This window comes from Protopterus annectens, chromosome 17.part0 (genome assembly GCF_019279795.1).
Source record: "Protopterus annectens isolate FY-2018-M chromosome 17.part0, PAN1.0, whole genome shotgun sequence".
Lineage (NCBI taxonomy): Eukaryota > Metazoa > Chordata > Ceratodontiformes > Protopteridae > Protopterus > Protopterus annectens.
In genome coordinates, this window is record NC_056751.1 from 234447597 (window position 1) to 234473572 (window position 25976).

Genomic DNA, 25976 nt, shown 5'->3' on the forward strand with positions numbered 1-25976 from the left:
TTTAATGTAAGGTGTAAGAATAGTTTTCTTTTCTTCTTGTTTTGGAGCCCTTTAACATTCCATGATTCTATTTCCCACATTTATTTATTAGGTGTATTCCTTAGATATGCCATGTATATTAGTTTTGTTTTGTTAGTTTTGTATGTGTTACTGTGTGATGGTTTAGGAAAGCATCTATATATCCCCGTCCCTACACTGTGCCTAACCACTATATCCTTGGACCAGGAATAATCAGGGGGGGGGGAGGATGAAGGTTCATTATATGGTTTACCTTTATGTCTAACCTTGGAATGTGTTTTCTTTTTAGATATAGATTTACTCCATAGTATCCCCCCTGTGTTACTATAAACAATGTGGACAAAGCTGAACAAACTAGTTCCCTCAACAAACACTGCTACTTAATATCCCTAGCCTCTTCCAACATATTATTTATACAGTGATGGTATTGCATTTAAGGTACAGCATGTATTGTTTTTGTCTTGTGACTAATTCTTTCTAATAGTATTTTTAAAACAGCATATTAATATACATTCCTCAGTAAATTATAGCAATATGTGTACCATAGTAATACTGTTAAACAATCAATCTTGTCATTTTACATTTTTCTCTCATTTGACTTATTTTTCCTCCCCTTTACTTATTCAGGTTCCGGCCTTCTTTGGTGCCTATACTGATGTTTTTCCACATCAATCTGTGTGGGTTATAAAATATATACTTGGCACCTATTTAACAGAAGTAGGAAGTATAGAGAGACAAAAAAAAAAAAGAAAAACAGCTTAGCCAAACAGTCCTTCTGCTATAGTTGACATATTAAGGCTATATTTACATTATCCCAGGATTGTTAGGTTATTTTACTAATTTCCTGAGATTACTTCTCTCCAGGATCTTTTAACACATTTCTAGTATTTACATAAAACATTTAACAAGTTTTTCCCTTTTTTTCCCAATATTAATCTATGAGCTAGCATAATTCTGACAGTTTATTTCTTGCCTATTATTTAAGGCTGGAGTTTCATTCACCTACCCAGTACTGGGTGTACTGTTTTAGTGAATGGTTCAGTTCAACAGTACCTTATTTCTTCAAGGTTTTGCTTGCAGGTTGGTTGACATCTATGGTGCAGCTTTCTTCTTTTAGCTGGTGCAGATCAATTTTCATTTTCAGGCAGTAAAATCCTTTGGAGCTTGCTGAAATCCATTTTGTCTGACTGTTCTTAATGAAGTCCTCAAAAGCCTAGGGGGACTGAATTTGCAAGCCAATATCCGAGATGGGAACTTCCTTCCCATATTCGTGCATCGGAAACAGCAGTTCATTTTTGGTTCCTACCCAGGCTGTACTTCCTTTTCCTGTGTTCCTCATGGCTCACATCAATGATTTAAGGGCCTAGACAGCAAGGGGAAGATTTCAGAGTTGGATCCCAGCTAGAGTGCTCGTGAATGGGGTTGTTTTTTCATCCAAGGGTCCTTTATCTTTTTTTGTGGATTTATTTCACTTCTGAAGGTGGAATTTGTTTGAAAACAGCCAGGAATGTCTCTTTTGCCTATTTGGGGTTAGCAACCATGTATTTAACCTCTTTGATGTAAAAGATAAACTGATTTGGATATTTCATATGGAATTTGATTTTTTTTTCTATTAGTTACCTGCAGTATGGGATAGTAGTTGTCTTGCTTGTCTTATTTGTACTGGGAGGTCTTGAGCAAAGGAGATTTTATTATTATTCCAGGTGAGTGTGCCTTTTTTCTTTGCTGCCAGTATGATTTTATTTACATCTTGGTAGTTTAATATTTTAATATAGACAGGTCTTGGTTTCAGTGATGTTTGCATTTCCCTCAGGGCTCTGTGGGCTCTCTCTATTGTTATTTGCTGCATTTCTTCAGATTCCTCTAGGAGAGAATTTATTATTTGCTTGATTGTTGGTATTAGATTGTTATGAAGTACAGTTTCAGGTATTCCTCTGATGATGATATTGTTCCTTCGAGATCTTGCTTCCAGGTCTGTTAATTTTGCTTGTAAGTTTTGTATTTCTTTGTCATGGGCATCAGTTTTTTGAGAAATAGAATCTATTTTCATTTCATTTTCTATTATTTTGGACTCAGATTTTTCCATTCTGGATATTATTTGGCTGAATGAGTCACCAAAGGTTTGAAATTGTAATAAGTCCTTTAATGCTTGCTGGATAGGTAATAAGGCAGATTTTAGGTCTTCCAGATTAGCTGGCTGGTCTGTCTTGGATTTATTTGTATTTTTAGAGTTGTCAGTTTGTTTAGTTGTCTTTTGTCTTTTTGAAGTTGTGTCTTTCTCAGGTGAGGCTAGTACTGAGAATTTGGTCTTAGTTGTTGTTTCCATATTATTTTCCTCTTTTGACATCTTGCTGTATAGTGTTTTACCAATCTTGCAGTCAGATGCAGGACCTTAGTAGCACATTGCTTAAGCTGTTATTCAGAAATCTTAGTTAATCCTGCTGTTTCTGAGCTGAATCTGTCACTTTTTCTTCCTCTTTTGTTTGCTAGATGATATTAGCAGTAAATATCTACAGTTATTTCTGTATTATTAATTCTGCGTTGCCTTCTGGGTTTGTTTTAATCCAGGGTATATCGCGACCTAGGTGATAGCAGTGCTCACAGAACAGCGGCCATTTTGAACTCCTCACACCCCCACCACTTTTACAGCAGTAAGACCTATAGGATCCATGCGTGCATTGCACGCTAACATTCAAACACAAAAGTGCGCAGAAAGGAAGCTCCGTTTTATGCAGGCTGAGGTGTTCATGTACTGGAAGGAAGCTCCATTTTTATGCAGGCTGCGCTGGTCTGGAAGGAAGCTCCATTTTTATGCAGGCTGAGGTAAGGAGTGTGTGTATGTGAGGTTCCGTTTTGTTATGCTGAGTGTGTGATATGCAGCCAAGACAGGTTGGTTTAAGTTTACCAAGTAGCTTTTTTATGGTGTGGGCTTGTGTGTATGTCTGTGTGTTGCTTTGTGAGAGAGTCATTGTATGCATGTGCTGCTGTGCTAGATGTGTGTGTGCATAACTTAAACTAGCGTGTGTGCATAACTTAAACTAGTGTGTGTGCATAAAAGACGTCCGGAGACATTACCATACCAGTCTTGCACCAGGCCAGCTGTCCGTATATGTAACAAGTACAGTCAATCACTACAATAACTGGCCGCCTACACAATAGCATTATACTATCAGTCAAATTCGTAATATGTTGGTCTATGCCCAATGAAGTCCCTCAGAGTAACAAGGTGCACCCCAAACATGCGAGTACCCAACAGGTCAGCAAAGAAAAATATAAGCATGTGAAACAAAATGCACAGTAAAACAGCTTATACAAAGGAGGAACATCTCTTATAGTCTATAGGTCACAATGCAAAAACAGAGAAAAGGGGGGAGTGACTAAACAAAAATGCTTCCAGGAATACTCGCAGCCTTACAACCCCTAGCCAAATAGAATAACTGTACTCCTGGGTAAATTTTTGTGCAGTAATGTGCCTACTATTGGTGACAATCCTAGTCTTGGGGGTATGGCTTCAGAAAATACTGTAAGGCAGAAGAATCCACCTGAACTCTGTGTAGTAGCTCACAGCCTTGGCAAAAGGTGCCTCCCATAGCAGTCTCTTGATATAATGCCTAGAACCTAGTAAAATGAGGCCTTGTCTCAAAATAAAGAAATTTTGAGTGATTAGAACTGTAAAAATGCAATAAAAATGACAAGAAATAATTGAGGATCTCCAAAATATCCTTCATTGGAATATAATAGAATAAAGCAAAAACAAGAGAAGTAAAAGAGAGTGAACAAAATTCTTGTCCCTTTTGTTTGAATAGCTGCAAAAGGGTGAAACAAAAACAAGTAAAGTTAATTAACCCTGCCTGCCCACATTTGCCTTATAAATAAAATGAATTAAGCAATAAAAAGCTTACATCTAAACCACCTAAAAACCTAAAATTCTTTAGTGCGTGCAAATATCCTAGGGGTTTGAAGCCTTTTTGCTAGCTCACACAAAATCTTTTCCCCAGCACAAAGGAAGGATTAACCAAGAAAGATCAAAAGGCTTATAGGTCCCTCTAAACAACTTCCTACACAAAAAGCATAAATCAAAGAAAAGACCAGGCTCTAAAAGAATAACAACACAAAAAAAAGATTTTCTTCTGAGCAGGGCTCACAATTCCCAAGGAGAATCTTACAACTCTCAGAAAGTGCTTGAACAAAAATTGCTCAAAGGCAGCATGAAGTAGCTCAAAGGTCAAATGAAACTATCTTGAGCTGAAATGAACGCAAAGAGAAGGTCCCACCCTCTAGATATCTTTCATTTTTCCTCAAATGTCTTTGAAGCTGAAAAGGCCAAAAAATCTCCCCATTCATTAAGTGAAAACAATGAAGTAATCTCTCATATGCTTTCTATCTACACATTCTTCCTTTGTTGATGGAAGATAAGGAAGCTTTTTTTTTGACTTGAGACCTAAGCAGGCCTTGAGATGACTTCAAAGAAGCTTGACATTGAGCTTGTCTTCCAAAGACTTGAAATAAAACAACAGAGAGCCTGAAGCTGGCACTGGATGACATTTTCACAAGACTCTTGAGGAGTGGAGGACCTTTAGAGGCCAGGTTGGGAGAACAACAAGAGTGTAAGAGGAGGCCTCTCTAAGGTTAAGAATGAAATCCCTGGTGAAGAGGAGGAGCAGGAGAGCCATACCTCTGACCTTTTTGATTTCCTTTCAGAAGAAGGCAGACTTTGAAGTTAATAGACTGAAGAACAGAGAGTTATCCAAAGGCTGAGGTGGTTCTGGAACAGCTGAAGCGAATCCTCTGCTAGGAGGCTCTGTGTTTTCCACATAGTGTGCTCTGAAGAACTTAGTTGAGTTCTTGCAACACTGTTCATTTCTGAAGTTCCGAACAGATTTGTCTGGAGTTCCTGTCTGTCCTGCCATTGCTTTGCTCAATAGAGTATATTGCAGTTGGCAGTCTTTGCACCTGTTCATCATTGTCCTGGCCAGCCTGTCCCACTGAAATTCCCCCCTGCCCTGAAGAAGCTTTACACTGTAGAGGAGTTGTGTTGATAAGGCTATTTCTTGGTTGGAATCCATGTTTGCCTGGACATGCATCAGATAAAGCTGTACACTTAACGTCATAGTCATGTCTCCATGAAAGTGCTGTTGTCCTGCTCAGAGCCAACCTCTGTGTCTGTTTGATGATTTGAAATGCTTCCCTTGCCCACTTTGAAGATCTTTGATCTGCTGATATCTGAGATCAGCCCACAACGTTTCCTCTATTTCTGGTGTTATAAGACATGAAATTTGAGTTGTTCAGGTCACAAGGCAAGCCCAGTTGAAATTTTCCTTTTGAAGGCAAATCAGATCAGATGAGTTCTGCAAGGGGATTATCAGACCACAGTGTTCCCATTTTTGAGACAAGCATTCCATACATTTTTATGCATGTTTGTGACTTTCCTGATACTTGGTCCAAGTTGCTTTGAGCCCTAATGTGCTGAAAGGACTGTCCTTTGCAGTTGAGAGCTGTTGAGAGAGTCAGTATGAGAAACCATGAAATCCTTGAGCTATGCAGTTTGTCATTGGGCTTTACCGGATGGGCTGGATGATTCAGTGGAAGAAGCAGTTTCCTTTCAGTCACCGAGGGAGGCATCTGGGCTAAGCTATAGATTCTGAGAGCTACCCAGGTTTTCTTAGAGGGTGGAGGCATTAGAATGCTCTGCTATTCAATTCCTGTAGAAGTATGAGCCAGGGCTTTTAGAGAGTCTGGAAGGTAGATGATTCCCAGAATTGAATGCAGAAGAGACTGCTATGGGCCAGAACCTTTGTGCATAAGACCTTCCTGATCTCTCAAAGGGCAATGCAAGATAAGAATGATCCTGAGCAGATACTTTGGGCAGATACTTTCTGCAACTTGGCCTTATAGGCACATGAAGGTCTTCTTAAGTGAGAATTGAGTTTCCAAATCCTTTTCCTTACCAGTTCTTGAGCCCAGTTAGCACCAACCACAGTTACCTCTCAGTCCCCCCCAGTTGGTACTTGAGATGGCTGAAATAAATCGAGCTTGATCTCCACGTGTTTGGTCTCTTTGGTTCCCCGAAATCAAAAATGTGGAGGGAATGTAAATCTTTCTACTGTGCCCCTTTCTGGCTGAATGGCGAAGCGTGTTTCCCCAGCCTCTTTGCTTGGAACAGGAGGGCCCGGATGGATGATGATGAACAATCTGGGCTGAAACTGGGTTGTGATGTGGAAATATATCTCTGAAACTTGCATCTGATCCTCCCACTTAAGCTGAAAGGAAAAAGAATCATTGAAAGCACTGCTTGGCAGGAAAACTCAAGCCCCCATTCACTTCCAACTCTACAATCTGCCCTCTGAAATTGTCTGCCGTGGAAGGAATTTACCCTGCCCTCACCAGAAGTCTGAGCAGAACTGTCTAGGCTGAGCCTGTGCAGCTGCCTTTGCTGACCCCTTAGGCCCTGCCCCTACTCCCCCTAGACTACACCCCATATCTGGGATATGTCCACCATATGTCCACCCCTTTTCTTTAAATGTCTGGTACTTAGCAAAAAAATCTTTAACAGTCTTTCTTTAAAACTGCTTTTTTATGTTCCCCTTTTTCTTAAACTGCACTGTTCAAACTCTTATCCAAACAACATCAGAAACCAATCCAGCTCATAACATCCTGGCTGCAGGCCCAGGCAACATCAACTGCTCTTCAAAGCGGTCCAACAAACACAAATCTAGTAGCAGCAACATAAAAGCCTGACACTTCAGACAAGCAACCACACCTGATCACAGAACTACCCATCAAACCCACACATGAAGCCTGAACACCATCAATTTCACAAAATAGCAACTTGCCCAAAATTCCCACCTTAGATTTCAATTTGTTCAGACATTAACACTGATAAATTCCATATTGAAGACCAATATTCTTCTTACAATTGTGAATGAAGATCAATTTGATATTTCAGCATATGAATATCTCTTTTAATATCAGTATCACAGCCCACCCCCAGAAGACAGACCAGAACCTTTTCTACCTTAACCCCTTTTTTTAAACACCTACTGGCAGGATTTTTAACCACAGAAGCTTCTTCGGCATTAAGCTACCAGGAGCTTGGGCTATCAGGCCCTAGGAGGCTTCTTCACAGGGCAGGAGGCAGGCTTCAACCTCCACAGGCCAGCCTCAACACAGTTCAGGGAGGCAAAGCCTCAGGGTCCGAAGTGCTGAAGTACTAAGCCTATGCTGCTTTAAAAACAAGAATTCAGTACAGGGGGCCTCCTATTCCTAGTAGTCCTCCTGGGAAAAAGAAAATCTCAACCTCAGAGTCTCTGAAAGTAAGGAAAAGGAGCAGGAGTGGGAGTGGAGAGTGATCCATCCATGCATGAGTAGAAAAGAAGGAATAGGAATCAAGTCTTCCACAGAAGACTCTGAATCACTGGAACACCTCCAAAAAACTCCTCTCAGAGTCTTAGGCCTCTTATCAATTTATCAGAAACACTGTTCCACACTAGGCCTAAATCTTTTGCCAGGCCTCTTATGTTGTTTAGGATCTAAGCCCTCTTTAGCTGAAGTTAAGGACCCATGCTAGGCAGAGGGCTGAACAAAAAGAGACTCTGCCTACCAGAGGAACAGCTTGAGAGGAGGCCCTAACTACAGAAGGAAGAGAGGGAAGAACCTACCCCTGAAGAGGGCCCCTGAGCCTGCCTACCACCTAGCTGAGCCCACATCCTGTAAGCACTGCCTCTAACTCTGGCTCCTCTCCAGAGAAAAAGTCTCTGTCCCCTGTCCTCTCTACCTCTGGCAAACCAAAGAACCGGCGTTGGCACTGCTCACGCTCCTTTGTCGCACTGCTGTTTTCCCCTGCTTCGGTTTTCTTGAGAGTGCAGCGGCATATTTTATATAGGTAACGCTTCCCAAACACTAAATAATCTAATAGAAATTTAATGACACCTCCACATAAGCTTTGTCAACCCTAGCATAGCAACAACAAAACAACAAGGCCTAAACAAGGTGGCCCTAAACAAGGTATACACATAATATGATCACATGCTATGTATCTACTGCTCTGTATCTGCTTCCACAGTTATTCACTTTTTGAACTTTTCCTGAAAAAAAAAAAAATGTAAAAAAAAAACATTTAACAAGGGCTTACTTAACAACTGAAACTCCGTTTGAGAAAATCTCGGAAAATCTCAGAAACAAGCGAATTTGCCTGCACTGCTTAAAATAAGCCAAAAGCAAAAGCAAAAAGACTGAAATGACGCCGGTCATGCGGTCATAGTAGTACCCCTGGACGTCAGTCGCAGTCTAAAGCATGACCCGGCGCCTCCTCTCTGGGTATATGACTGACGGGGGTATGGGGACTACTACCACAGTCAGGACTGCAGCAATGGAAGACGAAGAACATCTTAAACTAGTGGTTTTGCTCACATCTGTATAAGAGAGAAAAGTGCATGTGTGTGTGTGTGTGTGTGTTGTATGAGAGCAGAGTAGGAGTGTGTGGAATTTAAAGATGAGTGTGTGTGTGTGTGTGTGTGTGTGTGTGTGTGTGTGATACCATAAATAAGTGGGATAAAGGCCAAAGGTATATGTAAACTATAGTCGACCATTGTGAATTAAACTTTAGGTGTTGCTCATAGATTTTTGAACTGTTTACAAATGATTTTTGCAAAGGCTATGTACTACCAAACTGTACAACTTTCAGCTGTTGTAAAACATAAAATGGACATGTAAGGGAGGCTTCAGTATCTTTAATTGTTAGTGGAGGATGAGTTAGCCAGGTGCATAATTACATTATACTGTATAATAGTCAGCTATTGTCTCATTCAGTTATGGGTTGACAGGATGAAAAAATTGTCCTTAAATCATTGAGTAATGTATATTTATGAAGCTGAGGCAAGAAAGAATGACATGTTACATACAGGATACAAAGTAAGCAAACTAGCTAAGCTGTCTCTGCCAAGCTTTGCAGCATTGCACAGCTGGAATGTCACTATAATATAATATTATATTATATTATATTATATTATATTATATTATATTATATTATATAATATTATATTAGCATTTTTGGAGGGAGCATATGTGAGGACAAGATCATATTGAATCTTGCAGTGATCGCTTATCCTAAGTAAATGTTACCATGAAGTTAAACATTCACTTTGAAGAAACAAATAGCAATGTTGTAAATTATCTGTCCATATCAGCATCAGAATAACCTGTGTATACACCCTAGAAGAAAGTAACATGTGCTCTTTGAAAGTGAGTGGACAGTACTTTAAGTGTCCAGAGTAAAGGAAATATAGCTCATAGTGATAAAGATGTTTTACAGGTAGCAGATGTGAAAGCAGCCTGTTGTTGAATGAAGGATGCTGACACGTTGCAGTTCTTAAGTGGGGTATTATTGCTATGAAAGTAATTCTGGAAGGGCTGGCAGGTGATGTCGTTCTGTATTGTGGAGTCTACCTTTTAGAGAGAGACCTTTTGGGTACCTTCTGCTGGGATTCCTTCCTCTTTTCCTTTAAACAGTTGAAAGTTGTTCTCCTTCTACTCTAGTATCTCCTTATCTATAACATTTTAGAAATTACAATTAATCGACTTGGGAACTATTTGGTGAGGAACAAGTTACTGATCAGTTGGTATTGTCTTTCATAAAGGACATTCTACAAATTCAGCTTTTATAACAACCTTTCTAAATCTTGGAGTTTACAAGGATTCCACACAAGGTTTAGGCATGTTTTCAAACTTATCAAATGTGTTTGTTTCTGTAGAGGAATTAAGAGTTCATAAAGGTTCATAGGTGTTAACTAGGCTAACCACAAGGGCCTTTTTAAGCCTAGCCATGAATGTCCCGGAGGAAACCCACACGACCACAGGGTGGGGCATGCAGACTCCACACAGAGGGCACCCCAGCTGAGCCGAGGATCGAACCGGAGAACCTCTTGCTGTGAGGCGAAAATGCTAACTGCTGCACCACCGCTGTCGTCCTTCCATACTGATTGATACTGGTGGACTGTAATGAAATGGGCAGTTTTATCATTATTGGGTCATGTATTTTTTCATTGTTTGCTGGAAAAATATTCAAAATTACAAATTTAATACATACTAGCCAACTGGTACTGTATTATACAAGGAATATAATTTATTACAATCAGTAAGGTGAATCAAAGAACACATACATGAATGCATGGCCATAAAAATGTGTTCAAGGAGCCTGTAATTTGAAAATAGCCCAAAGGTAAACTTAATTCTCCACTTTCCAGATCCATTTCATTTGAATGTAGGTTTTAATTCTGTTTCAATGGCAGAAAATACCTAATTGTTTACTGCTGCTCATGCTAAGTCCATTTTCAATGTGCAACTGTTTTATCAAATGGCATACTGTTGTAGAATTTGAAAGCAGTGTTAGTAGCATAATTGACTTTGGTGCAGAAGGCTGTGGATTGTACTCCCACGCCATGTAGATGAAGTGCTGATATTGCAGTACCCATATGATTGCAGATTATTTGGTGTATTACAAGGAGAAATATGGGTTCTACACTCCTGAGTTTCCTCCTTTTGTATGAGATGCCTAGTAACTATGAACTTGTCGGTTTTAGTAATTTCCTATTGCAATATTACCAGTTTACCAATTTTTTTAATGTAATACAGATTAACGCAAGGGCAACAGACACTGAATTTGTAGATGAAACATTGAGGTGTAAAGTTGTTTGCCATTAGCAACCTCTTCATTCCTCTTCATTAGTTACAGATTTCTTTTAATGTGGAATTATTCAAATGATTTTACTTCTGTAGAGATTGTGTATCGAGTGATATTAGTGGACTGTCATGACAGAAGTCTGGGTTGCCTTTTATGGTTGAAATTTTCTGAAATGGGTAATTTTGTCATTGGTTTATACTTTGTTTCATTGCTTATTAAAATGTTTAAAAGTACAAAATTTAAAACACATTCTAACAAGTGGTGCTATATTATACATGGAATATAATTTAATACAATCAGGAAGGTGAATAAAAGAGCAAATTCATGTATGCGTTGCCCTAAAATGTGTGCAAGGAGTCTATTTTGAAAACGACTCAAAAGTAAACCTAATCCTCCACTGGCCAGATGCACTTTCTATGAGTGTTGGTTTTTATGCCATTTCAATGGCAGAGAAGTTTACTGCGTATGCTAAGTCTATCTGTGTTTGTGCTGTTCTAGTTTAAGCTACTGTACACAGGGAGGAGAGAGTTTGCTATTATACTTTCACTGAGCTGCAAGGCTTGCTTGCCTATCCAAAGTAAATTAAACTGTTTAGATTAACTTAAGCATCCCTTTGAAAGATGGCACATGGGCTTGTATTTTCTGAGGACATGTAAAATGTGTGAAGGAACAACAGGTAAAGCAGGCTTATTAAAAAAAATTCCACTTCACTTGCAATTTAACTATATTACAAGGTATCTTTTCTTCCTGTGCATTTAAATAATTGAAGGAAATGACTGGAGTGGCTTTCTTGGGAAGTAACCTTCATGTGGGTGTGGCTTATAGGGGCGTTTCAGGAGTATGGTGTGGGTGGGGCTTAAGGGGCACTGGAGTACTACTTCGCCTAGGGCGCCATTTCAGCTAAGGCCAGCCCTGCCTGAATTGTAGTTCTTCAAGGTACCTCCCCTCCCCTTCACACCTACCTTCCCTAGCTGTCAAAGTGCTAAGGGTAATTTGACCCATTATCTGCATGCGGTTGACAGCTCACAGCAGGTGACCTGACTTATGTACTGTTTTGTCACAGCCTTTCCTTCCTTACAGTGGGGCACTTTTTTGTTGCACTCCTGCTTTCAAATTTAGATCTGAGCTCCATAGCACTGGGAAAAATCACAGCTTTGCAAACCATCAAACTCCCAGTTTTTTTCCTTCCAGTTTAGTTAAATAGCTAACAACTGCTGGACTATAAAAATGTTATATTTCACGTACTTGCATGATAGTAGTCGCTTTAAGTGGGTAATTTAAGATTAGGGTATCACATACTTCATGTAATCTTATGTAGTGTTGTCTATTAATTGTGACAGACATCTGCTTCCTATGTAAAAAGATGCAATTAATGTGTACGCATGGTCATTGCAAATGTATGCTCTTTGCTCATGCAGCTGTTACTGTACTGTTGCCTGTACTTCCTCACTTTACTTTGTTACATATCAGTAGGGCTGTTCAGATAATTGAAATTATAGTTTGTCATTTAGATTAGAATAGAGTGGGCTGGGCAAGGCAGCTCTGAATTCACTATGTGGGAAGTTCACTGCCTCTTCTATACAGCATGCAAATAAGGCAGTGGTTACATCACTTTGCGGGAGGAAACATCCTGGTAACTACAGCAAGAGGTCTGGCAGACATGACATCAGCAATTAAAAGCCAGCTAGAGGTTTTTCAACTGTTTTTTCAAACTGAAACTAAAACAGTACAGAAAGGTAGGAAGCCTACGAGATAAAACGGTAGAGTGGATTACTTTTTAAAGCTGTGGTAGTTATTTTTTGAACCAGGATCAAATAACAGGGACTAAAAGAGACAGCAGGATGAGCAATCTGCTTTAATATCCCATTGTTGTCCTTTAAGGCCTTGGTTACCTTTGACAACATCCTGGTAACATTTCATGGAAGCTGAGGAAAACTCATATGGTAACACACTGCAAAGGATATGATGCCGACCCAACTTTATGAGCTACAAGTGCCTAATATGCTAAAAGATATTCATCATGTAAAATGACAACATTCAAGCACCCTCTGCAAGTGCACGAGCTTTTGCATAATAACAATGTGAAACCAGAGGTAGCAGATGCGCGGTTTAAGGTCAATGAAATCCTGAATGAGATGGCAAATACCCATCCCCACTGGGAACAGGAGTCTTACTTCTGAAAATGGGGCAGATACTGTGGCTCATATGAGTAGAATATAGGCCACTCTAAAGAGTTTAACTGAACAAAAAATGGTCAGTGAATCCCTTTCTGGGGAAGGACTATAGTACAGTGCCCATCTCTAGAACTCACAGATTCTTTTGTGGTGTTCTTCAAGCAGGGACAAACTCTAAGATCTGGTTGCTTCCTGCAACTGGCCATTCTAGACCAGAATCAAGGCTATGGGAGAGCAGACTGTAGACAACTCCACTGGCACTGGTGAATGTAAGACTATGTGACACTTTACAACCCTTCATAGGTGGCAAAGAGTCCTCTCCTCTATTGAGGTTGACCAAGATAACATCAGAACAAGTGCATGCTGAAGGAGGGGCCATAAAGACTCCTCTCTGTAGAGGTAAGGAATGGTTTCTTCTTTAGAAATTCATTGACTGGGTTCTGAGTGAGCTGTCTGAAAAGTGAAATGCATTCCCTTATAAAATGGTCATGCCAGAGTTTGTTCCTGAGCTCTTTCTTCATAAAGGACACTCTCAGCCATACCATTCTAAGTGGTGTTTCTTCCCCAAACAAATACTGGTTGGAGACCAGTCAATTCAAAGAAGGGGGTCATCAACAGGCAATGGAGGAGAGGTGGCAGCCTCATTACACTTGCCTTTCTCGAAGTAAATAGCCTCAGTATCCTGTAACTCTTCATGAGTGCCAGAGAATGATAGAATCTTATGACCATTAATACTTACTAGGCTAATTACATATACAGTTATGCAGTGTAGGCAGGAGTTACCTGACATGTACCATGTCTTTGAAAGACATTGAACAAGTGTTTGATCTTATGCTAGCTGAAGGTGGTACATGCTGGATGGAATGCTGCGTTAGGCCCAGCAATGGCTTTAAGTCTAACTCTGTAAGGAAGTCACACCAGAGACACAAACTTGCACCAAATATCAATCACTTGGCTTGTGTCTAACTCCTGAGAGATATGAAATCTGGCAATAGATGACCCAGTGGGCATGGCTACCCAAAAAATGAAGGTCTCTCTACTTCAGTGTCATTGATCTGTGACAGTGTGGCTTAATGAACTGCTCCCAGGGATCAGTCTAACTTCAGCCTCCAACTGATCAACCAGAGGCTGGAAGGCACAAGAGTCTGTGGACATACTCCTCATATGACAACCATGGGTACATCTTCTCCAGTTCTCTTATCTTCCATGGGGTAGAGTAGAGGTGTGGACTTTAGCCCTCGATAGCCGAAGACAAGCTCAGCACTTGAAGTGACTGGAGAAGAGCAGAACACTGGAGTTATGTCTAGGAGGGTCAGGCCTTGACCTACTCTCAAAGTGTTTTGTCCTTGTGGTAATGTTTTGACTTATGAGTCAGTGTGGAGGACCCTCCTGTTGGTCCCTAAATGAACAGATCCAGACAGCAATTGTTGTTTTGAATGCAGAGTAAGCAAAAAGAATACTCTAAACTGCTGGCACTTGTGGCATTTAACTTCCCCATGCTCCTCCCCAATACAGTAAAGGCAAAGTTGGAATAGGTCTTTGCCTGGTAATCAGATGGCCACATGGATGCTGTTGTTTAGGCATGCAAATACAGTATACTACTGAATACCATACTGAAAGGCTGGCACAGAAAAGGCACACTTAGAATATGTGTGTGTTTATATATGACATGATATCATGGTATGAATCAACACCAGTGCAAATAAATCCCTGAAAAGGGGATCTTGCAAAAAAAGTCTTCAAATAGAGATTGTGGGAGATGATGAACACAGGTAAGGACCCAATAAGGAGGGTCTTCAATGTCAGATCAAGTGTCTACTTATTAATCCAATTTCTCTTTAGTTTTCACTCCTCTTACTTCATTCTTTGGGCAAGCTGTTAAACAATGTTTCATATTTTTCAACTCAGAAAATGCTTAGCCGAGCTTAATTTCTGTTTACCTGCTGAAAGTAAGCACTAGTCAAATATCCAGTCACTCAAAACAATAAATAAAAAAGGTTCTCAGATTGACAGCCAGTAGCTACATACCAAGAATTTAACAGGTACTACTCCTGGTTGCATTCTGTAATTATTCTAGCAACAGCTGCATTTACTTGTCAGGTCTAAAAGTACCCAGAGATGCAGATCTTCGCAGCTATATGCACCAAGGATGCATTTTGTCAGTGCTGCATGAGCAATTTTAAAAATGGAGTGAATACACACTGCAAGATCAAGAATGTTTCTCACATGTCGCTGATTTAAGGATCCTTCACTCTGAGCTGATCAGTGAGCAAAGTCTATTTAAAGCCCATTTCACAAAACATATTCAACCCACTGCTTTACAAAACTGTTACAATCCACACAAATAAACAAAAACAATTCAAGCTCCTTATAAGCCTCCAATACTTGAAAGCAAATGGGTATCGTGGTGCCTGTTAATCAACGAAATGTATAAAAATCTTAAGTATGCAAGATTAAAAGTATCCTTATCACAACTCCTGTAAAGTATTTATAAAAGAAAAATACATGCTACCAATCTGTCTTTTCTTCATAACCCTCCACGATTCAGAAATATGGGACTCTAGGGTCCAACATTTAAATTTTCCAAAACTTACTTTAAAATACAATCTAACAACAGAGCTAATAAAATGCAGTGTTAGCAACAGTTTTGGCTTAATCCAAAAAGAGGCAGTACAAAGACCAGAGTTACTGGAACGGATTACTTACTCCATTGAGCTGCAGTCTTTCCATCTTTTGTGATATCCCACTGAAAGACTGCATTTACTTTTTTCACTAACTCCTTCCCAACATCTTTGACACGACGACTAATCTCTGCAAACACAAGGTCACTCTGCAGCTCTTCTACCTAGAACAGACACACAGATCTTTTTAATCTTAAAGTAGACAAGCGTGTTTCCTTTTTCCTTTATTTCATATCACGAGTTTGTTAAATCTGTATCTGTCAAATGTAAAACTGAAACTCGTAACAGTGAGTTAACATAGCTACAAACCAAGCATACATTCTCCAAAACTAAGGATATTTCTGAGGAAGAACAGGCTATGTTTCTGCACTGGAATAGTTTAAATGTGCCAGAATGACTGCAGACAACCAGAGAGCATACCTCTGTCCAGATTATTGCAGAATGTCCAAATTTTTGCCTTATATTTTCTGTTTGCTCCACATAAAATTTGTGTTTTACAGACAAATCATTGAAAACTGAAGTCACTAAATAATGGGAGATATTTGAGTTTCAGACTTCAAATCCTTCAAAAAATGTATGATAACAGAAAACCTTTTATTCTAGCAACTTTCTAAGCTTACAAGAGCAATATTTAAAATTTGTCCCTATTTTTGGGCCTTTGTCCCCCCCATTATTTTTGGTTTTGTCCAGATTTCTTGTGTTAAGAGGTTGAGAGGTATGCAGAGCGCGACACTTTCAATTTTCAGAGACTAGCACAAAACAATTTTTGCATAGCTCTGCATTGACTTACTCAATCTCCTCTAGTCCCATCATTAAATGGCTAAGTGAATTGCTTGTACTACTTTAAAGTAAGATGTTCTTATGCAAGAAAAAAAAAAAGAACTGCAAGAATGCCAAGCCCTGCTGCACAGCTGGCTTTAACAGATGTCCTGATTTAGTGCCTCCACAGCATTTTTTTCTATTTTTCTTCTAGACAGAAGTGCCAGATAGTTACGTCCATTATAAATGATTACCAGAAGACTCAAACAATAGAGAAAGGGTGAGACTAGCTGGAGAGGGACTACATAAGGGTTTGGGAATAATGCTTGCAAAGGATTAGGATATGCAAATCAGATCTTACATAGTAGCCTCAAAATAAAAGCAAAAACTGTGGTGGCTATTATTTCAAAACATAAAGGCATATCAGACTTTTCTAAGATGGTAACCTCTGCCCGCTCATGCCATTAATGCACTGCTTTCCTCTGCCTCTCCATCTCTTTCCTGCCAATATGAAGTGTGGAGCAATGGATGGCCCTTTTTCAGATTAGTTAAACTGATGACAGCTTTTCTGTTCTTTTTTTTTACCTCAGAAGTCTGTCTTGGCAGTGGAAGCTCTCTACTTTTTTCGTTATTTTTTTTTTGTTTCTTTGTTTTTCTGGTTGCGTGAATGTGCTTTAACCCAGTTCGGCATACAACAGTCATGGCTTCAGCTAACAATTCTGTGTGAAAGGCCAGTGCATTTATGTGTTGATCACAATGCCAAGACTTGTAAAATGCAGGCCAGATTTATCCAACCTGACCAAGCATCAACTTTTTTCTCCCTGCATAATACAGTATGATACTGTCTCCTCCTGGGTCCATAGCGGCAATAATCATTTCTTTGAGGAGGGGCAAGAACCAGACCCATTTGTTCCCCAGTCAGAGTGCGAGATGTATGGCCCTTTCATTTTCTGTCCAGGACAACAATTCTATTATCTCTCACAAGCAAGATTCAGAGACAAGGGAGCAGACTGTATGCCTTTGTGATGAAGACCCTCTCCCAAACCCAGGTTAAACCAGTCTCTGCTAGCATATGAAGAATATGCTCCTGCCTAGGAGGGAGACTGTCCCCAAATGTCAAGCCTCCTGGCTTATGTGTTCTGAGAACAAAGCCAGCATGACCCCATCCTGGCTGCATCCTGCACTATTCCAGTTTATAAGACGAGATCAGCAGTGTAGCAGGTCTAGCCACCACAGTGCCACCCCACCTCCAGGATGAGCGAGTCAGAGTTGGCCACTCACTTCTAACACACCTTTCCTTGCCTGGCAATTCCAACAACCTAAGCCATTAATCAAATTTGGATCACCTGTGGAGGTAACAGGGTTTTATCCATGTTTTGTCACTCCTACCTCGAAAAAGCCACCCATCTTTCCCTAGAATTATTACAATTCATCAGTTGCAGCCATCAAATGCTAAGACCCCAGTACAGCACAAGTACCATCACCAAAATCTGACGTCAAGTATTGACATGATGGTTGCCAGTTTGCAATTAAACATATATACTGATTTTGCAGGTGTAAGTACTACTGGCTTCTGTCTACTTGATGCCTGCTTTAATGTCAGTGCTCCAGGCATCACAGGAACAGATGTTGGGCCCTATCAGTATCATACAGAAAGGTGTCTGTCCCTCTAAGTATCTACTCTTTCAAGATTTGTTTATTTATTTATTTCTTGTTTCATCAGCTCGGTATCCTTCAATAATGGTCTTAGCTCTCTTACCCCAATGTTTCAAAGAAGCAGTTTTCTCCCCTCCCAAGGTTTTCAAGTCAGTACAAGCCACATTTGTTCTAACTTCATTATTCCTTGGTATTCTCAGTTTCTGCCACATCTGTTGGTGTTACCACTCAGGTTATTCCTCATTTGAATGTCCTACCTACCTCAATTTGCAGATACAAAAACAAAACTTCAGAATAAAGTGTTTTAATGACTCCTGAGAATAAGACGCTCACAAACAGGTTTTCTACAGCTAAGCATTTAGGTTCATAGATTAGTACTAAGCTAACTGCCCTTGCAAGCCATTTTAAGCTTAGCCAGTTATCCCTTGTGAGACTCAAACCCTGCACCTCGTGTTTGTAAGGCAAACACCTTAACCATTAGGCCACCCTCCCAACCCTTTAGGACTCCTTTGGATTTGAATCCTGTACCTGTGGATGTGGATGAGAAAGAAATCCAAGTCCAGGAAGATCCTAAACTGGAGCCGGAAAGAGGGATGGCCTGTGCAAGTTATCTAGTTACATCCAAAAAGCTGAACAGACCTGCAGTTTGGTGAAGCAACTGTCCTTGAGTTCCCAACTTTAGTGAACATTTTTACAGGTGTAAAAAAACATGTTTAGGAATGCTCCAATATCATTGCCATGTACCAAGTAACACAAATTATTTTCCATCCCTGCAGAGAATGATCCTTTCTGCCAGATATTCCCAAGCCTGATGCCACTGTGTATTGCAGCCCTGAAGAACCCTGCTCATCATCTATCAGCTACGCTTCCCCTGTACAAGGAAATCAGGGCTCTGGATTGGTATAGGAGGCAGGTGTTCATGTCTTCCCCACTATCTCTGAGGGCTCTGAGCTACCTCACCTAATACCATATTTTCAAAGGGACTAACTACCTGAACAAAATGTATCATTCTGTGGAATGTATGCCTGACAGTCCACTTAACGAGGCCCTTAAAGCACAGTTATCTATAACCACAGGGAGAGCAAAGATTTCTGGAACTGGACACCAGTGTTTAGACTGCAGCCCCTTCCCATGACTGGTCTACTCCCACAGAGTGCTGGGACATGCTCAGAAATGGTGCCAGGACTTCACCACTACTGGCTGCTATGTGGGCTTTGAGATGGAAGTAAAAGAATAATCATTTTTATTTCTCATACCTGGTGGCTTAAAGTTGTACAAGCCAGGTCCTTTGCATCTTTCTAAGCAAGCAGCAGTACAGAGATTTGGTTGAGAATAGCTTTCAGCAAAGTCTAAACTGCAGCTATTGCCATTTAAACTTCTATGTGACAGAGTATTAATAAGTATGTGCAGAGAGTTCTCACAGCTACAGAATGCAGGCTTGGGGGACAAAGTTGTTTTATATGCCCCCCCAATATGTACAGAGATGAAGTGTTTGGCTAGACAGCCTGAGGAAGCTAGACTTCTTTGTAATTGTACTACAACTGAGTTGCCCTGCTACCCTGACAGAAAAAGTATAGCATATACTTTTTTTACAGGATTTGTATATAGGAACAGTGGCAGAATGCTAAACAATCAATACATAAATAAATAAATCACAAGAAAGCTGTACATCACGCAACCATACTATATCTGGTTATACCCTTTGTGTTAGGGTGCCACAGTCAACAACCCTACTGTCCACCCTGTGTATGAAGTAGTAGACTGGGCTGTTAGGGTAGAAGACCTGAAACGGTTATTTGCTGAAATTCTTGGTTCCATCTCACTTCTTTTACTGAGATCATGTTGCCCATTACAGACTCCTCATTCTGGGGTCCATTACAATTTGGACCTAAGACCGATGAGTCATTAAACTCTATGAAGCAGAAAGGACAAACCCCTTTGGCTGTGGAGGTAAGATTTCATTCTCCACAGCATGCCTACAGCAGGACACAAATGAGTTGAAAAAGGTTCCAACAACAAGCTTCGTCCGAGTTCCAGTAGGTCTTTGGTGTTTTTAGTCTGCTCACAGTCAGATTTAGAGTGGGCTGCAGCAATCATGACTCCCCTACTGGTTTACCACAGATGGAGGTGGTCAGAAGGACGTGCTCCCTCCACACTTCAAACAGGTTTCACTATTACCTCTGAGGTGCAGGCAAGATATGACACAGCCAACTGCTAATGGCAAATTCTCTTTTCATGTAACCTTTGCCAGATTTTCACACATCAAAAATCCCAGTGAAGGAAAAATAAGCAGAAGCTCCTAGCGAAACATGCCATCCCAGAGGTCCCACACATCCAGCAAGAACTCTGATACCACTGTAGGTTGTTTTTATTACCAAAAAAAGACATTAGGTTCACCCTAAACCTGAATGGCATTATGCCTACATCCTGAAAGAGTTCTTCCATATGGTCAGAATTTCCATGTTTGTTCAGAGCAGACTGGATGTGTTCTGCGCTCTGCACTGTGCAATCAATGTATATATAACAGCAGCAGAAATTAGATACAATTATAAAAAAAAAAGAAAAATGTCTAAATGGGGCTTAATGGCACAATTAAGCCTCAGGCAATACTATATAAAATGTGACCAGACTACCAAGTAAGCCAGGCTGATGGCAGTTAAGTACGAGTCTGCTGTCTACTTTCATTGTCAGCCTTACTTTACTTAAAACTTTTAAAAATACCACAAAAAAAGGTTTATTGCTTCAGGCCACAAGTTTAGAGTGTGCTGCTTGTGTGAAAGTATGTGTGCCTGAATGCCATCATTAAGACATATCCATTTCAACAATGGTATGAATTACAGAACAAGTGGCTGTAACTGTAAAACTGAACTACTTTTAACTATGTTTTGAAGGGCTGATTGTCAGATGCACCAGTAGAGGTCACCAATTACATAATACAGCACCACAGTCACAAAGCGTGTTATGTAACAGTAGAATATACGATGGTGCCTATTCTCACCAAAAACACTTCACAGTGCAGCAGATATTTACTTCTAGTGTAAAAATAAAATTGCAAGTGTGGTGCACTAAAGGGTATGATTTTTAAACACTGTCATCACAGGGGTATGCATTTAGGATTTTGAACTCTCTTGCTATGAATTTTGATGGCCCAACTAGGGTTCTTCAAGTTGACAGACAGAGGTAAAGGCTATATTTTTTCACCCTTCACCGCTGGTAATGAATCTAACCTTAATGCCAATCAGTCAAAGGCAAGGATTAATAACTGGCCTAGGCAGACTGAGCTTCCATTGCTTCTACATTTTTTCCTCACCCCCCCCCCACACTCCAGCTTCCATTTTAAAGATGCCTCTTGATTGACCTTTACAGAAGGGTCCACATGAATTTCCATCCTTCAGCATGACTGCTCAGTGCATTAGTTCAAAAAAAAAAATTCTGAAACAGTAATGTTTATTATTTCCTATTCATGATGCCTTTCTAAACAAAAGATTTACAAGAACAAGACTTTCAACTTAGGGCTCTGCTAATACCATGGATAACTTTTCAGGCCCTAAGTGCCATAATATTGCAGCATCTTTTACAGCTCTTTGATTCAGGCCATAGCTATTCCTCTATCAAAGTCAATTTAGCAGTTACTTCTAATTAAGTGGGTCAAAGACTCCCTGCCTTCTCTCAAGGTTTGTAAAGCCTTTCTTCAGGGTGTATTTCTTCTCAGGCTGACAATCAAGGGAAATGGTCCATCTCCTGTAACACTTATTTTACATTACAGAAGCTCATTTTAATTCCGTTTGAATTATGTGCTCCAGAAAACTGATGCTTACGTCTTGGAAAACCTTGTTTTTTAAAAAATATAACTTCAACAAGGAGAATTTCTGAGTTACAGACCTTATCTGTGAATCTGCATTCCCTTTTCTTTCATAACAAGTTTCCTTTGTACTAACTCTTCACTCATAAGTTCATTACTAAGGGGGCTATGAAAACCGGTCTGAATCAGATGGCCACCTGCTGGTCTTACTGAAGTATTCTAATCAAGAAATGTAACTTTAGTATTGTATAGATGCGTACAGGCAGCTGAGTTACTAAGTAGGTAAAAAAAAAAAAAAAAAAAAACATATAAGAGAAAATAGCCAAGTGTTTGTTTCTTTCATTAAAGTGCAAACACTATCAAGCAATCAAACTACTTTTTAAATGCATTGCATTCCACTATGTTGCATGACATTGGAAAAACATGCCAAATAAAATTCTATCAGTGGCGTCTCTGGGTCCACTATGAATAACTAAATTTCATTTAATTGAGACAGGGTTATTTGAATACAAATCATCTAAAACCTTGGAAAGTCAATAATCAGAACAGAGGCACTCCTGAGGCCACAAAACACACATACACAAAAAAATAAATTGACAGGCGACAAGCTCCTATGCCCTTGAACTATATCTACACATATATACAGTGGATATAAAAAGTGTGCACACCCCTGTTAAAATGCCAGGTTTTTGTGATATAAAAAAACTGAGACCGCAATAAATCATTTTAAAACTCTTCCCACCTTTAATGTGACCTATAACCTGTGCAATTCAATTGAAAAACAAACAAATCTGTTAGGGGAAAAATATAAAAAATAAAAAATGTACAATAAGCTGGTTGCATAAGTATGCACACCCTTAAACTAATACTTTGTCGAAGCACCTTTTGATTTATTTACAGCATTCAGTTTTCTTGGGTACACACCTGCCATCAATTAGAGAGACTCTGATTAACCGCAAATAAAGTTCACCTGTCCTAGTAGGATTTTCCTGATATTTACTCAGTTGCTTGTTACAGCAAAATCCATGGTTCGCAGAGAGCTTACAAAGCACCAAAGGGATCTCATTGTTGAAAGGTATCAGTCAGGAGAAGGGTACAAAAAAATCTCCACAGCATTGGATATAGCATGGAACACAGTGAAGACAGTCATAAAAAGGTTGAGAAAATAAGGGACAACTGTGATGTTGCAAAGAAGTGGACGTCCCTCCAAAACTGATGAAAAGGCAAAATGAAAACTGGTCAGGGAGGCTGCCAAGAGACCTACAGCAACACTGAAGGAGCTGCAGGAACTTCTGGCAAATACTGGTTGTGTACTATATGTGACGACAATCTCCCATATTCTCCATATGTCTGGGGAATGGGGTAGGGTTGCAAGATGGAAGCCTTTTCTTACACAGAGAAACATACAGGGCCGGTTAAAATTTGTAAAAAAATACATCAAGTCTCCCAAAAGCATGTGGGAAAATGTGTTATGGTCTGATGAGACCAATGTTGAACTTTTTGGCCACAATTCCAAAAGGTACGTTTGGCTCAAAAACAACACTTCACATTACCAAAAGAACACCATCCCCACAGTGAAGCATGGTGGTGGCAGTATCACGCATTGGGGTTTCTTTTCTTCAGCTGGAACTGGGGCTTTAGTCAAGGTGGAGGGAATTATGAAGAGTTCCAAATACCAGTCACTTTTGGCCCAAAACCTTCAGGCATCTGCTAGAAAGCTGAAGATAAAGAGGAATTTCACCTTTCAATACGGCAATGACCCCAAGCATACATCCAAATCAACAAAAGAATACCTTCACCAGAAGAAAATTAAAGTTTCAGAATGGCCTAGGCAGAGCCCAAACCTGAATCCAACAGAAAATCGGTGGGATGACCTGAAGAGGGCTGTGCACAAGAGATGCCCTCGCAATCGGACAGATTTGAAGTGCTTTTGCAAGGAAGAGTGGGCAAATATTGCCAAGTGAAGATGTGCCATGCTGATGGACTCCTACCCGAGAAGACTGAATGCTGTAATTAAATCCAAAGGTGGTTTAACAATGTATTAGTTTAAGGGTGTGCACACTTATGCAACCAGCTTACTTTACGTTTTTTATTTTTTATATTTTTTCCCCTAACAAGTTTGTTTGTTTTTCAACTGAATTGTACAGGTTATAGGTCACATTAAAGGTGGGAAAAGTTTTGAAATGATTTATTGTGGCCTCATTTTATATATATGTATATATATATATATATATATATATATATATATATATATATATATATATATATAAGCAGATTAGCAGCAGACAACCTCCCAAGTGAATACCTACAATGCTCTGGCCTACCCCAGTATCCATCTTGATTAACCGATCTCTGTCAGAAAGTTACGTTCCCACACTGTGGAAAGTATCACATATAATTCCCCTCCACAAAGGCGGACCCTCCACAGAACTATCCAATTACCGCCCCATAGCTATTCTCTCTCCACTCTCCAAAATACTAGAGAGATGCATACACTCTCAAGTCTCAGACTACCTCCTTACTAACAACCTCCTTTCCAATACTCAGCATGGTTTCCGACCAAACCATAGCGCCACCACTGCCTTACTCTCCTTTACTAACACTATCCTTCAGCATAAAAACAATGGCTATCTCTCCTCTGCTACTTTCCTAGACCTATCTAAAGCATTTGACATGGTCCCACACAAACAACTTATCTCTGTCCTCAATAACCTATCCTTCTCACAATCAGTCACCAACTGGTTTCAGAGTTACCTGTCTGACCGCCAACAATCCGTTGTATGGCAGAATGACATATCTCCCCAACTACCTGTCTCCATAGGGGTTCCCCAAGGATCCATCCTTGGACCCCTACTCTTCTCTGTTTTCACCAATAATCTAGCCTCTGCCACCAAACATGGCACACTCATACAATACGCAGATGACTCAACCATCATCTTCTCAGCCCAGTCCCTACCCAAACTGCAAAGAGTCACACAGGAAGCCTTTTCCTCTGTTGAAACTTATCCGATGCCCAATTAATACTCAACCCAAACAAAACTAAACTACTCATCTTCCAACCCACCAAACATACTCAAAACAACTCTCACTTTAACATCACAGCAAAAGGCAACACCACTATATACCCAACTGAACACACCAAATTGCTAGGAGTGGAAATAGACAAACTAAAATTTGACATTCACATATCCATGACCATAAAAAAAGTCCACAAAAAACTAGGAGCGCTATACAGAAATAAGCAACTTCTCACCAAAGCAGTAAAGATTTCAGTAGCAAATTCCCACCTTATCTCCACCCTACTTTATGCCTCTCCAATATATACCAACCTAACGCAATGCGATCTAAACAAGCTAGAGACCTGCTACAACAAAATCGGCAAATTCGCCACAGGGGCATCCTACCGTAGTCACCACTATCTTTTACTTGCTGAACTGGGCTGGCTTGAACTCCCTCACTTCCTTCAATGGTATCAACTCTCACTTGCCCACAAACTAGTAAACCATCCACTAAATGTCCCATCCCTCCAGAATCTACTCCAACCCTATCACACCACCAGACCACTAAGATCCAGCAACAAAAATCACTTGCAGATCACTAAAGCCAATAACTCTGCTGGTGAAGCACTATTCTCTTACACCATAGCCAAATTATGGAACTCCCTCCCACCCACAATTACCTCCATACCATCATGCACCCACTTCAAAACATTACTAAAAGCGCACCTAAAAACATGCTGGCTATGCCCTTGCAACTCCCACTCTAATATCACCCACCCCATCCAACCACTACCTTTCTTTCCACTCCACTAACTACCTTGATTATAGCAAGCTCAGATGCTCATAAGCCAGTACTTATTATACAGCAGGAACTTCTTCTTGTAACATTTGTTAATGTCTGTTATGTACTTCACAGATAAAGATTCTAGATGTCTACTGATGTACTATGTTCTTCATCTGTAAATATGTTGTAAGTAATTGCTATGTAAATTGTTAATCGCTATGTAATCCAATGTAACTACTGTCTGTTTATTTTAACTGTGGAGCTTTTCTCCCTGGGCCTCCGCTGAAAATGGACCTACACCCAGTCAGACACTTCCAGTCAACAAATATAAATAAATATATATACTGGTCTACTTTAATTACAAGAAAAACCACATCGCCGACATTCACTTCACCAAGATGAATACACCGGCAAACCAGAAGGCC

General features: G+C 40.0%; 1 protein-coding gene across 1 annotated transcript in view; it reads right to left on the bottom strand.

The window, feature by feature from the left end:
- Nucleotides 1-25976, bottom strand: part of HSD17B4 (hydroxysteroid 17-beta dehydrogenase 4) — a 1616359-nt gene that overhangs the window by 100976 nt on the left and 1489407 nt on the right. Inside the window, exon 22 of the mRNA XM_044059338.1 lies at nt 15577-15715. Coding sequence (XP_043915273.1) covers nt 15577-15715 — 139 coding nt within the window. The remainder of the gene's footprint in view (nt 1-15576; nt 15716-25976) is intronic.